At 45.7% G+C, this 16,238-nt stretch overlaps 1 protein-coding gene across 6 annotated transcripts in view; it reads left to right on the top strand.

Annotated features, from left to right (window-relative positions):
- Positions 1-10,554, top strand: part of NAP1L4 (nucleosome assembly protein 1 like 4) — a 57,220-nt gene extending 46,666 nt beyond the window's left edge. For all 6 annotated transcript variants that reach the window (XR_016440234.1, XR_016440233.1, XM_090032519.1 and 3 more), the window contains one exon: positions 9,235-10,554. Coding sequence is in view for 3 of the 6 variants with exons in the window: in XM_090032519.1 (XP_089888645.1) it covers positions 9,235-9,273 (39 nt within the window). In the remaining 3 variants the exon portion in view is untranslated. The remainder of the gene's footprint in view (positions 1-9,234) is intronic.
- The last annotated feature ends 5,684 nt before the right edge of the window (positions 10,555-16,238 follow it).

Here is a 16,238-nt window from a genome sequence, read left to right as displayed (position 1 = left end):
TCCGCCCTTGGTCCGTAAGGATCTCACGGGGCACCCCTACTTGGGAGATCCAGCGTACCAACTCCTCCGCAATTCGCGGCGCCGTTACCGACCGCAGCGGGACTGCATCTGGGTATCGAGTGGCGTAGTCCACGAACACCAAGATGTACCGGTGGCCACTGCTGCTACGGGGCAACGGGCCCACCACATCCATAGCAACCCGCGAGAAAGGCACGTCCACGACGGGCAAGGGTCTTAAAGGGGCCCGTAGGGGCCGGTCCTCCCTAGCCCTCTGGCACACCGGGCATGCGGCACACCGCCGGGCCACGTCTTCCCTCATCCGGGGCCAAAAGAACCATCGGGATATCTTCCCAAGGGTCCGGTCCCTGCCCAGGTGCCCCCCCATGGGGTTCGCATGGGCCAACTGCCATACCATCTGCCGGAAACGGCTGGGCACCACCAGCTGTCCCCCCGCCTCGGTACCAACCTCCCCGTGCGGGACGTGATACAAGAGATTGTGCCTCACCTGGAACTCGCTGCCCCCATCCGCCTCCGTCTCCGGTTGGCGTCGCCCCTCTCGGGCCCTCGTCCACAGCTCGTGCAGCTCAAGATCCTCCTCTTGTCCTTGCCGGAACTGTGGTCCACTCGCGATGTCCTGCCAGTCCACGAGGGGTTCTTCTCCCTCGGCCTCGCCAAACCACTCGTCCCGGACCCACTGAGCCCGCCGGGCCATCTCTAGGTCCCGAACCCTCTCCAACACGTCATAAAGAGGGGCCCAATCCCTACCCAACAGCATATCACATGCCAGTTTGGGGGTGACCCCGACTAATATCTCGTCCCGGAATTCCATAACGTGCACCCGCACCTGGGCTCGATGGAGGGCCTGTGTCTCCCCATGGAGACACGCCACCCTTATGGGCTCCCCTTGCCACCGTTGCCCGGGTGGAAGGAGCTCTGCCTTAATCAACGATTGGGCGCACCCTGAATCCAGGGCGGCCCTCCACGCGGGCTCTCACCGTGGGACGCTCCCACCGAGGTTCACCCTTCCCGGTCCCGAAGCTACAATCCATCGGCTCCCCCTGGGCTTGATCTCGGGGGTTTTCTCCCAACCTATGGGGGTATCCCTGGGACCGCCGCCTATCCGTGTTCCGCCCTGGACATTCCCGGGCAAAGTGCCCCATCTCTCCACAATGGAAACACATCACATCCCTATTTGGGGTTCTGGGACCTGGTTTACGTCGCTCCGTTTCCCTGCTGGGCACCGGTCCCCGCCTCTCACGCGGGTAGTGCCACTCGGCCGCCATGAAGGACTCGGCCAACTTTACAGCGGCCTCGCAAGACTCTGGAGAGTGTTGGCGGACCCACCTCTGCGTCCGCTCTTCCAGGTCATTGATAAATTGCTCCATCACGATCTTATCCACCAGTGCGGCCAGCGTGCACGTGGGCAGGCCGACCCACTTACCAAACAGATCCCTAAGGCGCTGCAATAGTACCCGGGGTCGCCTCTCCTCCGGTCCCTTCCGGGCCCGAAACAGCCGCCGATAATGCTCCGGGTTGATTTCGAGGCGGTATAAAATGGCGGCTTTAACAGCCTTATAGTCCCGGGCCTCTTCTCGCGATAAGGCTCTATAGGCCTCTTGGGCTTTACCCACCACTAGCGCCCCTAGCTGGCTCGCCCAGTAGGCCTTATCGAGCCCGAGCATGATAGCTTGCCGCTCGAACACCTCCAGGAAGGCCTCCGGATCGTCTTCCGCCGTCATTTTCGGCATCCGGGTGATCGGGGGGCCCTGTTGTGCCATCATCCTTTGCTGTGCCCCCAATAACTGGGTCACAGCCTGGAGCGTCTGGGCCACCAGGTCCGTTGCCGTCATCTCGGCTGCCTGCATCCCACAATTCCCCCAAGATGGGGAATGGTCTTCCCAGCCAATGCACCACTTGTGACCGTCGGGCTAGCGGAGGTGGAGGGAGCACCCTCTTCGGAACAGCGTCACGGTGGAAGGGTGGTGCTATCCCCCTAGGTCCGGAGCAGATGCAAGGTAATCAGGTCCCCGCCCTGGTTCTCGCCCGCCACGACTTGTTGTAAGGTTCAGTGGGACGGCTCCTGATTCTCCGTAGCCCGGGGTCCCCGACGGTCACGTTGCGGGGCTCCGCCACCCCTTAACACCCCGGCCTTACGCCCCCTTGGACTTCCTGTGGGCGAGACCCCGGCCCTCGCCTGGGGTGCCCCGGTGATGCTTCTCACCGGGTCCCTTGCCCGGGGTAGAAACCTAGCCGGCGGGCATCCCCGCTTCCGACCTGGGTCCTTCTGGGGGTCCTCCCTTCCGGTTCTGGCCCGCTGGTGTCCGGCGTCGGTCCAGGCGCTCACGGTGCCTCATCGGTGCCCTCCCAGGTCCCAGCGCCGACTCCCGATCTGCAAACTCCGGGCGCAGGCGGGACGCAGTCCCAGTACTCCCCGTCGCTGGAACCCTCGTCGTCCGGGCCGGCCCGCCACTCCCCGCTCCGGGTTCGGGGTCCAGCTGCCGCCGCTGTCCTCCCCCCCAATGGGGTAAGTAGCCCCTCCTCGTCGGCGTCCGCGTTCCCGCCGGGTGCGGGTCCCCTTGCCGTCTCCCTTTCTGGACTCCCTGTCTCCGCGGCAGGGAGTCCCCACTCCGGGCTCCCGCCGGGTGCGTCCCGGCCGGCTGTTTTTATTGCCGGCTCCCGGCCACCGGCACGGGCGCCGGCTTCCGGCATAAACAAGCGGCGGATGTCCCGCTCAGGCTCCGCCGCCTCCGCGGGCGAGCCCCGCCCCGTCTCCCCGGGACAAGCTGCATTTGAGAAACAGAATACAGAATCTAGAAAAGAAGAATGGTTATCAACTTCCATACGTCTGTATCATTCAGCACATGGAACAAAATGGAATATTTCGTTTGTGACAGATTTGGAAGATTTCAAGAGACTGACTTGTAGAAGTGTAGAAAGACAGGAGGTAACTCTTCTTTGAATCATCCAGTAGTATGTCCTGTGTCAACCAGTATGGGCATTGAGCAGTGCTAGAAAGGTGAACGGTGGGTTTCTAAAATTAGTGCCTTTTTGACTTGTGGAGTTCTGTAAAATAAGAATTGAAGGTTTTGGAACAGATGTCTTGACATAATGATGAGCTATAGTAAAAATTCTACATTACCATTAAGGAAGAGCAGAAGCCCAACTTTTGAGGTATTTTTTTCTGGACTTCCATCACTAAAATGACATATTACATTTGAAAGTAGTAGTTGTGTAATATGCAATATAGCTTCTCCAGAGTAGCCATCACTCAGGGTAATTCAGGTGACGGTGACCACAAAATGATAGAGTTCAAGATGCTAAGGGGAGGAAGGAAGGAGTGTATTAGAATAAAGACAGTGGAGTCCAGAAAAACAGACTTGGCACACTTTGGGAACTGGTGGGCAGGATCCCTGGAGAGGGAAGTCTGAGGTGGCGGGGAAGCAGTCTGCATGTTAAGGAGATCCTTCTCAGGGTGATGGAGCAGGCACTTCCCATTCTTCTGTTGCAGCAGAAGACCAGCCTAGCAGTCTCCTCAGTGAGCTGAAACTCAAAGTAATCCTAGAAAAGTGGAAACTTGATCATATTACTAGGGAAGGGTATAAGTATTGCAAAGGCACGCAAGGAGAAAATGAATAAGGCCAAGGCATAATTTGAGATGCAGCTGGCAGGGGTACAAGGTGACAAGAAGAGACTACAAGTATGTCAGGAGTAAGAAGAATACTAAAGAAATAACAGGTCCCATACAAGAATGCAGAGGGGAGTTTATGCATGAGGCAGAGAAGTATGAAGTACTTTAGGCCAAAATAAAAAATTCACAAATGGGGCAGCTGCCAGATGACAAGTGCAGTTGGTAGCAAAAATGGGCAAGGAGTTTAAATGGCTTAAGTCAAGGGTAGCCACCCCTGTGGCACATGGTAAACCAGTGAGGGGGTAGGCAGTACAAGAGTAAGCAGGGCAGAAAGCAGTGTAGCAGATCTAGTCAGGGAGCACAGGGGAAGAAACAGAAAGGAAAGTGGTAGATTAGGCAGGGAAAGGGAATGGGGAGCATGTGTGGCTAATTTTGGCAGGTGTGCCACCAAAAGGTTGGCTCACTGGTCTTAAGGTAATGGCAGAACAGGTTAGGGATTACTTAGAAGAGCTAGATGCTTTCACGTTGACAGGGCCCAATGAGTTGTACTCTAAGGTAATGAAGGAATTGATTCTCCTCTCAGAGAATTTGTGGAGGTCAGGTGAGGTCCCAGGTGACTGGAAAAGTGCAAAAATATTGCCCATCTTTAAGAAAGGGAAGAAGGAGGACCTGGGGAAATACAGACCAGTAGTGTGATGTTAATACTGGGAAAGATCATAGAGCAGGTCCTCAAGGAAACTGTTATGAAGCACCTACAGGAGCAAAAGGTGATCAGGAGCAGGCAGTGTGGATTCACCAAGAGCAAGTCATTTTTAACCATCCTGATTTTATTTGTAATAAAGTGATGGGCTCTGTGGATATAAGAGAGCAGTGGATACGATATACCTTGACTTGATCAAGGCTTTTGACATGGTTTTGCATGACATTCTCATGAACAAGCTAAGGAAATGCAGACTAGATGAAAGTACAATAGATATATAACTGGTTAGATCATTATGCCCAATTAGTCATTAGTAGATTGGGAGAAGGTATCAGATATGGTTCATCGGGGTCTGCCCTAGGTCTAACATCGTTAATATCGTATGACTTGGATAATGGGATTGAGTGCACAGTTAACAAATTTGTGGATGATGCTATGTTGGATGGAGTAGCAGACACTCTGGAGTGTAGGGTTAGGATCCGGAATGAGCTGGAGAGACTTTAAAAATGGTCTGCAGTCAATTGTGAAATTGAAGAAGGACAAGTGCAAAGTCCTGCACTTAAGATGGAATAATTACATGCACAAGTGCAGATTGGGGAATGACTGGCTAGTACTGCAGAGAAGGACTGTAAACTGAACGTGAGCCAACAGTGTGCTTGCTGTGAAACAAAACAGAAAACCCCCACCCCCTCCAATAGCATACTGGGTTGTATTAACAAGTGTCACCTGCAAATTAAGGAAAGTGGTTCCTCTGCTCTATTCAGCACTGGTGAGGCCTTGCTTGGAGTACTGTGTGTTTGATCTCTCACTTTAAGAAGGACATGGACAAATTGGAACAAGTTCAGTGGAGAATGACAAAAATGATTAGGGGCCTGGGAAACATGACTTGAGGGAAAGCTGAAAGAACTAGGCTTATTTAAGTCTGGAGAAGAGAAGACTTGGGGGAGGGATTTGATAGTCTTTAGATACCTGAAGGGTGCCTGTAGAGAGGATGAAGGTGGGATTTTTGCTGTGACTGTAGAGGACAGGACTAGGAGCAATTGCCTCAAGCTGCCACAGAAGACATCTAGGTTGGAGATTAGGAGGCTGCAGACATTGTGGAATCTCCATTTCTGGAATTTCTGAGAGCAGGAATAGCATTTATACCTGAAAGCTTCCAAAGAACGGTTTTTGTTTTTTTGTTTTTTTCCAGCTATTTAGTTGGTCTAATAAAAGATATCACATTTACCCAAAGAACCTTGTCTGCCTGGGAACAGGTTGGACTCACAGGGTGCGCCCAAATGAGCATGGCTGTGTGGTATGTGGCGCTGCAAACACATTTGCAACGCCACATACTGCACACTGAGGTGTTCTCCGTGCTGTGAGGGCACACTGCCTGGGTGTGTGCTGCCCTGGGTTTTTTTCTGTATCCAGGGGTCAAAAAAACTCACAGAAAAAAACAGAGCAGTTCAAGCATGGAGTGTGGGTGCTGCTGAAAAGCTGAGCCAGGCCATCCAGAACTGCACTATAGCTGCTAGCCAGGCTCTGCTGGGCTGGAGCACTGTGGCTGCAGCCCCGGGAGGACCCCAAGTAAGGTTGCTGGGGCCAGCCCAGTGCTGGCCCCAGCCTCCCCTACTGCTCCCAGGGTATCCTGTTGCATGCCAAAATGCTTGTGGTACAGGCATTCCCTGGGAACAAGTAGCTCCAGCACAAGGCATGCCACTGCTACTTGTCCCCAGAGAACCAAACAGCCGCGCTAGTCTGGATGCGACCACACTGTTGAGGTGGTTAAATGAGAGTGATCCTGCCCTGAGCAAGGGGACTGGAATAGATGACATTGTGAGGTCCCTTCCAGACCCGTTTTGATATGATGCTGTGATTCATGTATTGTGGAATTATGCCCCCAGTCTGGAGGACATCAGACTGTCTAACAGGTGGGACGGGGTTGTGTGTCTGAGCCAGAGGTCAGTTGGTACTTGGGGAAACTGCACTGTCTTGGATCTGTTTGGCTATTTTCCCCCCCATGCTGAAAATCTGAAGCTATGAGTAGTTATAGGTAGAATACACTCATAGAATATGTTCTGTTTGTGCTGTCCTGTTTTGCTCCTTGAAGAACAGAGTTGTAGTTCTGTGCAGTGGTTGGTTTGCCTTGGAAGCTGCCCGCTGAAGATAAACTGCTTAGCATTTTTGTACAAATGTTGGTTGAAACGGGTGACTTGAGTTAAAATGCCCGTGGTGTCATGTGGCTAGTTCTCATCATGTTTGACATAGCATAATTTGGTCCATCATACTGGTGTCTAAGTGAGATGGAACTGACCCACTGAACAACTGTCTAGGTGAGAATGTTGGCAATTGGGAAGGAACCAGCTCATTGACAGCTTTGAATGCTGAAGTGCAGCTTGCAATCTCTACCACAAACCAACATTTTGTGGGTGGTGTTAGATTCTAGGCTGTTACTGGATTATTAGCAAAGCAGCTCTGTCAAAGATTGCTTTTTAAGTGTACATAAACCAAGTACAACTCTGAGGGGGGTTATGTGAAATGGTACAATTATTAGAGCTGTGCAAAGCTTTCATCCCTGATTCGATTCGGCGGCTGACTCTCCAAATCCAAATTGAATCAGGAGACCCTTTAATCTCTCCGAATCTAATCGGGAACCTGCGAATTGATGTGGTGATTTGGACATAAAGACAGCTTTTAAATGTTTTTTTTCTACATACCTCAAGGTACCAGGTGGCTCATGAATGCTGTGCTGCTGGGGCAGATGGAGCATCCCACAGGAGCATGGGGGACTCCCCAGTGCACTCAACAGCAGACCCAGAAGTGGACCAGAAGCACTTCCGGGTCTGCAGGGGTCCCCTCCTGTGCTCCCCCAACTTGGTGACTGCTGCTTCCTGGGTCTGGGGGAAGCACCTGGGGTCCCCCCACAGCTGATGCTGAGCTGGGGGGGGAGTGGGGTCCCCAGCATGCTTGGCAGTGGACCTGGAAGTGAAACAGAAGTACTTCCGATCCACTTCTGGCTTTGCTGCCTAGCACGGGGGGCCACCCCGTGTTCCTGTAGGATGCTCAATTCGTCCCACCGCTGCAGTGTTTATGGTACCTTGAGGTATGTAGAAAGAATGTTTAAAGCTGTTTCTATGGCCGAATCGCTGATTCTCCAAATCAGCGTTGAACCTTCAGATTCAGCTGAATCAAATCGGGGGCAGTGATCCAAATCAGCAAATTGAATCACTGTCCCTGATTCAGCTCGAATCCAAATTGATTTCAGCTTGTTTTGTGCACCTCTAACAGTTATCTGTGTCTCTCTGCCTCTGTGTGGGGCTGCATAGTGAGATCATTTGGAGATCGAAGCTAATACAGAATGCAGCTGTCAGCATTATAAATAGTATTTTTGTCTCGGCACTAGTTTTGCTGCTCCATATGATGTGCAAAGGGTAGATATTAAAGTATGGGTAGATATTAAGATACTTCAGGGCCTGGATCTCTGAGAAATTGACTTATGCTTAGTGAGTTTGACATCCTCAAGATGGAAGATAGTGGATGTCCTTAAGTCAGCACTCTACTACAAAATTGGAACTGGCAGAGACCTGCTGGCAGTGTGTTCTCTAGGCACACTCCTGTGTCTGGAAACTTCTTGAAGTTTCACAGAACCAGATCAGTTGTTACATTTATGAATAGTCTGTGCAGTGATTTGCGTAGGCTATTTTCTGTTTTTTGTTTCACTTTCCTTCTCTGCCATCCTGGAGGTCCAGCTATGCTTGAGCGCGATATGGTTTGGTAGTGCGGCAGTAGTTCACTGGTAGTTTTTTGCAGCTTGCATTTTAATTGTAATTAAAGGATAGCATTTTTCTAAAGCACAAAGCTACTTTTTAAAGTGAAATTTGGATATGCAGGACAAATAAATTACACAATCTGTCAGTAAGGCTCTAGGTGCATAAGCACTTGGATTTTAGAAAATGTTACCGAAAGTGTAATGTAGACTTTGAAGTTTAACTATATCCAGTATTTTTTTTCTTTCTAAGAAATAATCTCTTTGCTGTTGCTGTATACTTGTCCTTTCACAAAGGAATTCTCTTGTTCAGGGATAGATCAGTGCAAATTGATTCATTTCAGTGTTATGTGAAAAGCAGTTGGGAAAATAGGCATGTACACAGTTATGTTGACAAACAAATATTAAATATTTCTGTTGTTTTTAGATTAATTGATCAAAGGTATACATTATTTCACAAAGTTCGGCATTGTCTTGTCTCTTCTGTACCTCACCTTTCCTTTTTACTGTACTATTCAGGAAACTTGGTATTTGTCTTACAGTAAGCAGGGCTGAAAGGTGAAACAAACAAAAGAGGAATGTTAATTCAGTATTTTAAAAAAATTGTATAAGTGGTAGTGTGTAAATTGCAAAGATCTAAGCAGATGGAGCACCCAGTCTAAAATACAGCAGTATGTATAAGCTGGCACAAATGCAGCTGTCTGTAGCCTGGAGGGGAGCACAACCTGTTAAGGTAACCAGCATTCCTGATCTTTAACACAGGCCAAGACTTTCTAAATTTGACTCCTAAGCAAGTGGCTTGATACTCTTGCTTTCAAATTTCTATGGCTACTGCAGCTCTATTTGGCTTGAGTGCTTTTGAAAATTAGGCCATTTATTTAGGAGACTGAATTAGAAAGTCTGAGCTGTTTTGCTGGAGACTTACAGAGAAGCCAAGCTTAAGCCTCAAACTTCTGAAGGGCTGAGCAATACCAAGTTCATGAGAGTTGCAGTTAAGAACCTTGGATCATGATTTACATGGAGATATCTCCACTTAAGGTTAATTTGGTATTACATTTAACTAAAAGCCATATGACCAAATCTCAATTTTCAGCTGAACGTTTATTGTAAGCTTTATCCTTTTGTGACTCTTTCTTTTTCTTTTTCTACTTTAAACAGAAAGATGCCAGCCAGCCTGCTGAATGCAAACAACAGTAATAAGGAAATACCACTTCAGAGTGATATTTGAACAACTTGTAACAAATATTTGGATACCTGGCCTGCAGTTCAGGATATTCCATTGCTGCAGCACAATCTTATTAACAATGCTTAAACTTAATTTGTTTTAAAATGCATGATTTTTCACTAACTCTTCTTTTTTGCTTAACTTGTACAGTGGCAACTTCAATGCATTTGGGAAATATGAGGTTTAAATAAAGCACACTCTACAGCCTTTGGTACACTGTAGCTAAATAATTGTCAGTAGGCTTTCTGACGAGCCTCTTTCCTCTTCATAGGGACATAATCCAAATGACAAAGTAAAGACTATCCATCTTCTTGTTGAACTTTGAAAATTGTGGAATAGCCCATGTGCTGAGAAGCTAAACTATAAATGGATGAAATGAGTGGTAGTTAAAGGAAATGCAGCAATAGGACTTGACTTTTTTTTGCTCGTTCCCCCCCACCCTTTTTAAAGAACATTTCCTGCAACCTACAAATCAAATTAGTGCTTGCGCTTCTTTAAATGTCATATTTATTATCTGAGTAAAGCCAATTAAATTGAAGTAAATTTTACTTTTTATCATTATTGAAAGGGTGTCATATTTGAGATTTACTTAGTTGTTCATTTTTGTATTTATTTATTCATTCATGTTTGTAAGTACTTTGAAAGAATTAGTGCTTTTTAATAGTTTTTAAGATACTTGAAAATATTTTCTTCTTCCTGTTTTGCATAAAATATGGGTACTTGTACAAGGAAAATTTGACTAGTCTTTCTCAAGGTGGTAGCTTAGACAAAAATGAACGTGCTTCAAAGTGACAGTTCTTTAAGGGAAAATCCAAACGATCTACAGCCAAATTGTTGCTGTCAATAGAAGTGGGTTGCAGCCAAAGAACCAGAACACTTCCAATAGTCTTATTGCTTAGTATCCAGCATGGCAGGGACTTTCACTCTGAGCATATAGATTAACAAAATTTAACTTGGTAAATCTGAAGTTTTGGTGTCTTATTCGCAGCTCAAATTACTCCGTTCCACAATTTGTTTAAAAGCTCTGAAGTCTTCAAAACTACCTGTTGTTGCGCAGTATTTCAGGTGCACACTTCTAGTTTAAGCATCCAAATGCCAATCTCTGGCATCAGTTGAATAGCAACTGTATCTCAACACTGTGACCAGGCATGTAGAGTGCTCCAGCCTTACCTTACACATTTGTAACTTAATACGGTGTTTTCAATTTGTACAGAATAGTTAGAATATTCTATTAAAGTTGTGAAACATGAAAAGTGGTGGTTGTCTTGTCCATAAAATTTCCTAGGTTAACAGAATACCAATTTGATCTCCTGTTACTTGTGCTTCTGTATATAGTATGTAACGAGAGGCATGCCAAATATGACCTAATGTAACTATACCCTTTTTCTACAAAAATATAAGCCAACTTTGAATTTAGAGAACATATGAAAAGTGGCTTTGTGTAAATTGGCATTATAACAGCTTTGTTTAGATTTGCAACATCAAGCTTGCTAACTTTTGCAAATGAATACTTTGTTCTAATTTTCAGCCATGTAGTACTCTCCCATTTTTGTTTTGTGTTTTGGGGGGGTTTATGTGATCCGGCCCCCCCCTCCCTCCCTCCCCCCAAACTCCCCAAAGCACCGCTTGCTCTTGAGGTGGCAGTAGCCATAGGGATTCTGGAGATCACAACATCATCTTTTCAATCCCACTGTAGACTCCTGGGATTGAATAGGTGTTAGGACATTGTTCATTCTGCAGCATATTTGGAACTACTGGCTCATGAGTTGCAAAGAGCCTACATTGGCTGTCTGTTAGAGTCCAGGGTGAATTCCACAAGGTTGTCAGTTTAGGAAAAATGTTTGTGTGTTAACTTAAGCACCAATTATGGTACAGTTTGGGAAAATGGCATGCATGGCTCCACATTTAGTTATATATCAGCACAGAAACATACTTGAATGAGAAGTGTGTGTGATTTAGAAATGCTTTGTGGAAATGTTTTACTGACCTGGAAAAATCATCATGATTTAAGGGTAAGGAAATCTGTCGAAATGGTCTATTCTAACTCAGTGTTGAAGCTAAGGCAAGGGAAAGAGCAATCCCAATGAGATGTTTCTAATCTAAAAAAAGCTGAGAAGGAAAGCAAAAGACTCGGGCCAGGGAGTGGGGAGAATTGGTTGTTTACATAATTAAAGACAATAAGTTTTAGGATTATTAGGTGGAGATGGTAAAATTACCAGTGTTGCAGAAATGCGTAACTAACACTTATGTTCTGTATTTGGAACAAAGCATGATAGTGAATAAATACCCAGTCTGTTAAGTGGGAATGTTAAGCTAGAAAGAAACCTTTCAAAATAAAACTTTTATGCAGAAATCCCCAAGAAAGTTGACGGAGGGTATGTCTATATGTTCCTTAATGCATTTTTCCTAATGTGCATTAAATTCAGTACCTTTTTAATGTGAGTTACTAAATAAATACTTGTTGGGTTGCCCTACTACACAGTAGTGCAAGCACATGCTTTTTTAGTGACTCTTAATGTACAGTAGCCTATTTTTACTGCACATGAGTGTATTAGCATGGTTTTTGACATGATGCTTTAATTCGCCGTAAAATAGGCTACTGCGCTTTAAAGTGCATGTGAAGATGCGTTCTGGTGATCGTTTTTAATTTTGAGACTACTGTCTAAATGCCAGACTAGAGAACCATTCTTTAGGACGAGTAGGGTGTTCCAGGTGTCTCTAGACTGACTAGCCTGTCATCAGAATCAGGCAAAGAAATAGAAAAGTTGATCTGGGGCTTATTGAATAAGTAGTAACACTATGATTCTTACAGTCTTCAAGAAAGGAGATAAGTCCCACTGTGGAGACCACAGAGGGATTGCCTTGCTGTCTACGACAGGCAAGATAATTGCAAAGCCCCTCCTGAACAGTCTCCTTCCACTTGCTGAAGAGCTCTTCCCACAGTCTCAGTGTGGGCATCAAGAGGCACAACTGACATGATCTTCATAGCTTGCCAGCTACAAGAAAAATGCTGGGAACAACCTAAACTTCTCTACATGGCCTTCTATGACCTTACAAAAAAGCCTTTGATTCTGTCAACAAAGTAGCGGTGTGGAGGATCCTTCTGAAATATGGTTGCTTACTGAAATTGGTCACCATCCTTTGCCTGCTCTGTGATGGTATGCAAGCAGTTATTTTCAGTAATGGATCTATTGCAGTTTCCTTTGAGGTTAAGATGGGAATTAAATAAGGCTATGTCATTGCTCCAACACTCTTCTCTATTCTTTACTGTGATGCTACAGCTGACCACCAACCAGTATCCAGTTGGAGTGGAGCTAAACTACTGAATGGGTAGTAAGATGTTTAACCTCAGCTGACTCTGAGCCAAAACCAAGACCACCCTGACCTCAGTCATCCAGTTCCAGTATGCTTATGATGCTGTAGTATGTGCTTACTCAGAAGTAGACCTTCAGGCAATCGTCAACATCTTTACCTAGGCATACAAGAAAATGGGACTGACGCGTAACGTTCAGAAGACTAAGGTCCTTCAGCAACAAGCTCTTAATGAGCAGTCCCCAGCTCTGGTAATTCAGATTTACAGTAAGGTTCTGGAGAACATTGAGTATTTCCTGTACCTCATAAGCTATCTCTCTCAAAGTTGATATTGATGAAGAAATCCAACATGGGCTCAAATGTGCAAGTGTAGCCTTTGAGTGCCTGAGTAAATGGCTGTTTGAGGATTGCAGTATCAGATTTGAAGCTTATCTTATGGTTTAGATACAATTGTGCTACCATTGTATCTAAAGCATTTTGGCTTCAGCCTTGTTGTAGAGACAGATGTCTTCCCTTCATGCATTATTAGTCTGATCGGATGGAAAAGGTAAGATCTGGCCTGTCTAGTTGAGTCTCTGGCAATGGACTGGTAGATTCTGAATGTCATATATTTGACTCTTGTCTGTAACGCTGTTCAGAAATAAGCTCCACAATGGAAGCTTTTGTTGTTGCTTTTTTAGCAAATGGAACTTTACTTATGAGCTGATCGTGAAATGTCATCTTCCTAAAGATAGCCTGACAAAGTGCCTGTAAGAGAGCTGTGGGTGACCTTATTTGGGGCATTCTTGCCACCGGAAGCCAAATATCAAAACTAGCTCACTGCTGATCTGTTTATTGGAAGAATTGAGTAATATGCTTTCAAACTCAAACCACTGGTGTGCTATTCCAATCACATAATGCATCAGTAAATGCAACTAGGGCAGAGCTGAAAAGCAGCAGTAAGGCCTGTTCTCAGGACAATTCAGGCTACTTCATTGCCTTCTTTCTAGAGTTTAGTGCCTATGGAGCAGGACTCAGTGGGTGGGTTTGGCTTCTTAGCGTTCTCCCAGTTCTGGTCATAATGGCAGTGTAGACAGATATGCCCTCCTGCAAGCATTCAAAGGGTAAATGGGCAATGGAAAAGTCTGAAGTCCTCAACATTCTTGGATTATTCCAATAAGTAGAAGTGGAAATTAAAGTGACAGGTGTGCACATGCGTCTTGGACAGAGATCTGAGAACCTTAGCTTTTCCATTCCCAGATGTGACATTTAATAGTTGTCTATACTTAATACTTCCCCAGGCTGCACACTCAAGTAGCTGTGATGTCTTGTGGCCCAGAGATGGGAATCCCAAATGACAGCTGTCAGCGGGAGGCATTAGCCTCCTGCTTTCCAACAGTAACTATTAAGCTCCTCAGGCTTGACAGGCCTCCAAAGAAAGCATCCAAAAAGGAACCTCTTGCTCATGAAGTTTTATGTGAATGAAGGCCAAGCTGTTTGTTGATTGCCAGATTTGTTTCTACCCTGGTTTTTCTGCTCTGCTTGCTCATCTCTTATGCAAGAAAATTTTATTCTCCACCCATGAGAGCATTCACTTGTTACACAATCCACGTTACTGTAGGGTTTTTACCGTGGGAATCTCTATGCCACACAAGGAAGCCAAATCAGCCTATTAAAAGCATAGTGAACATGCAACTTGATTTGTCAGTTGGATTGCATGTACCTTGCTAGTTTCTATGAATGAGCCACTGATAATTGTTCCTCTGCCAAATTACATGCTTGTTCCTTTCTAAAAATACCTGTCCTTAGCTCTTCTCTTTTCATCACTTACCCACTCCCCCCAAATATATAGAAGTTATATACAAATGCACCTTAGAGAGACCTTTCTTTCTTAGGAAAGGGAATTCCTTTCCCTGGCAGGTGAGACCAGATTCTACCAACAAATAGAAATAAGTAGTGCTATCAAGTTGGTCTATGTACTTGTGCAAAGCAGCTGCACTTCTGTTCAGAAGGTAACATGTCATGTCAACATTTGATTCAGGAGCGCTGCCTATTTCACTAAGTGCAAAGTTTCATTCAGTAACTTATAAGATTGTAATTTGGTTTGTTCTGCAGCAAATGGTTTCTTGCAAATGTACATGCCATGTGTGCGTGCACATGCACTATACCCAAGTCTCTTTGGTTGAAGAAGGAAGATGAGACAAATTCCTATGGGCGATGAAAGGAATGTTTGCAAACTTTGTCAGTTGTTAGACCCAAATAGCCATTCAGGAGGAAAAGAAACTTGCAGCAGCTTCTAAACCTAGGTAGAGATGCATATGGTTCTGGCAAAGCAGGAATTACCTATATAATGTTGGATTTCCATATGCAAATACATGTCATGCAGAGATGACTGTATTGGTATGTGTTTTGCATACCCTGTTTAAGGGGTTCAGCTGGAAACCTTGGCCTGTAGTACCTTGATTCTTGGTTGGCCTGAGAGTGTTTAGAACATTTGCATGAAGGTGAAAAAAAAATGCCATTACTGTCAGTCTGAGACCATTGCTTTGTACAAAAAGAGTAAACAGCTTTTGTCTCAAAGAAGGTGGTCTTTGCCTGCAACAGAAAATTGAGCTATTATAAAAGAGACTACTGATAACCTGGCATCTGAACTAGTAAGAATAGTTCTACTCTAAGTACAGATACAGGGCCTAACCATGAGAAGCACTGTTAAAGCAAAGTGTTTTTGAAACGGAAACTTATCCTGATCAGAGTTTAGAAAGGCCATTGTTAAGAAAGTAACTTTGAAGCCCTGATCAGAATGTTCCTTAAAAGCATGTTCTCTTTATTCACAGCCATTTGAGTTCTTATCTTGTTTTAAATTCCTGTCTGGAATCCTTGTTTGTGTGTTGCTTGACAACTATCAAAAGTTGACTTTATGTTCTTCCTCTGCAAACACAGGAGAGGATGACTTTTCTTATGGTGTTGCAATGTTACTCACCATGCATGACTGTACAAAGAGAAACCTGCTAGTTCCTAAATTCCAGGTAGCCATAGTTGCATCGAAGGTGAATGGTTTGCCGTCACCTAACTATGCTAGCTGTCCATTGGGCTAAGATATACCAGTTCTTGTAGCCAGTGGTGCACAAAGGAGAAAGATACTTAAACAGATCTGCCACAGTGTACCTTTCTGTGCATAGTACTGGTCCAGAAATAGCCAGGTGAGGTGATGGGAGGTTCTCTGTGTCACCTTTCTCTGTGGTGAACAATTACAAAATAATTTTCATTAATGTCCTTAAGGTTCAGGATCATCTCACAAGCTGGCCATATTTAGGAATCGTATGTTTCAGTCTTGATGTGGATAACTTTAATTCTAGGGTGACTGTAACATGTTGGTGTCCCAGGGGTGACCATGACAGTTGTGTGCGTCGTCCTCCACTCTGGTGGCTCTGTGGCTGTGCCTCACTCTGTCCCTAGGGCTCCTTCCTGTCTCGTCTGATGTGCCTTGATGGGATTATAACAATAAATAGGGAGGCTGTCCATGGGCTTTAGTGTGGCCCTGGTTCCAGTGAGCCCCAGCTAGGGTCCCCAATACCCTTCTGGTCCTCAGTAACTGCCACCAGAGGACACCTCCAGTCTTAAGGGCTGCATGGCTCTAAATCCTCCC

This window comes from Crocodylus siamensis, chromosome 2, assembly GCF_052110815.1.
Source record: "Crocodylus siamensis isolate JL-2025a chromosome 2, ASM5211081v1, whole genome shotgun sequence".
Classification (NCBI taxonomy): Eukaryota; Metazoa; Chordata; order Crocodylia; family Crocodylidae; genus Crocodylus; species Crocodylus siamensis.
This window is presented reverse-complemented; position numbering and strand designations above follow the sequence as displayed.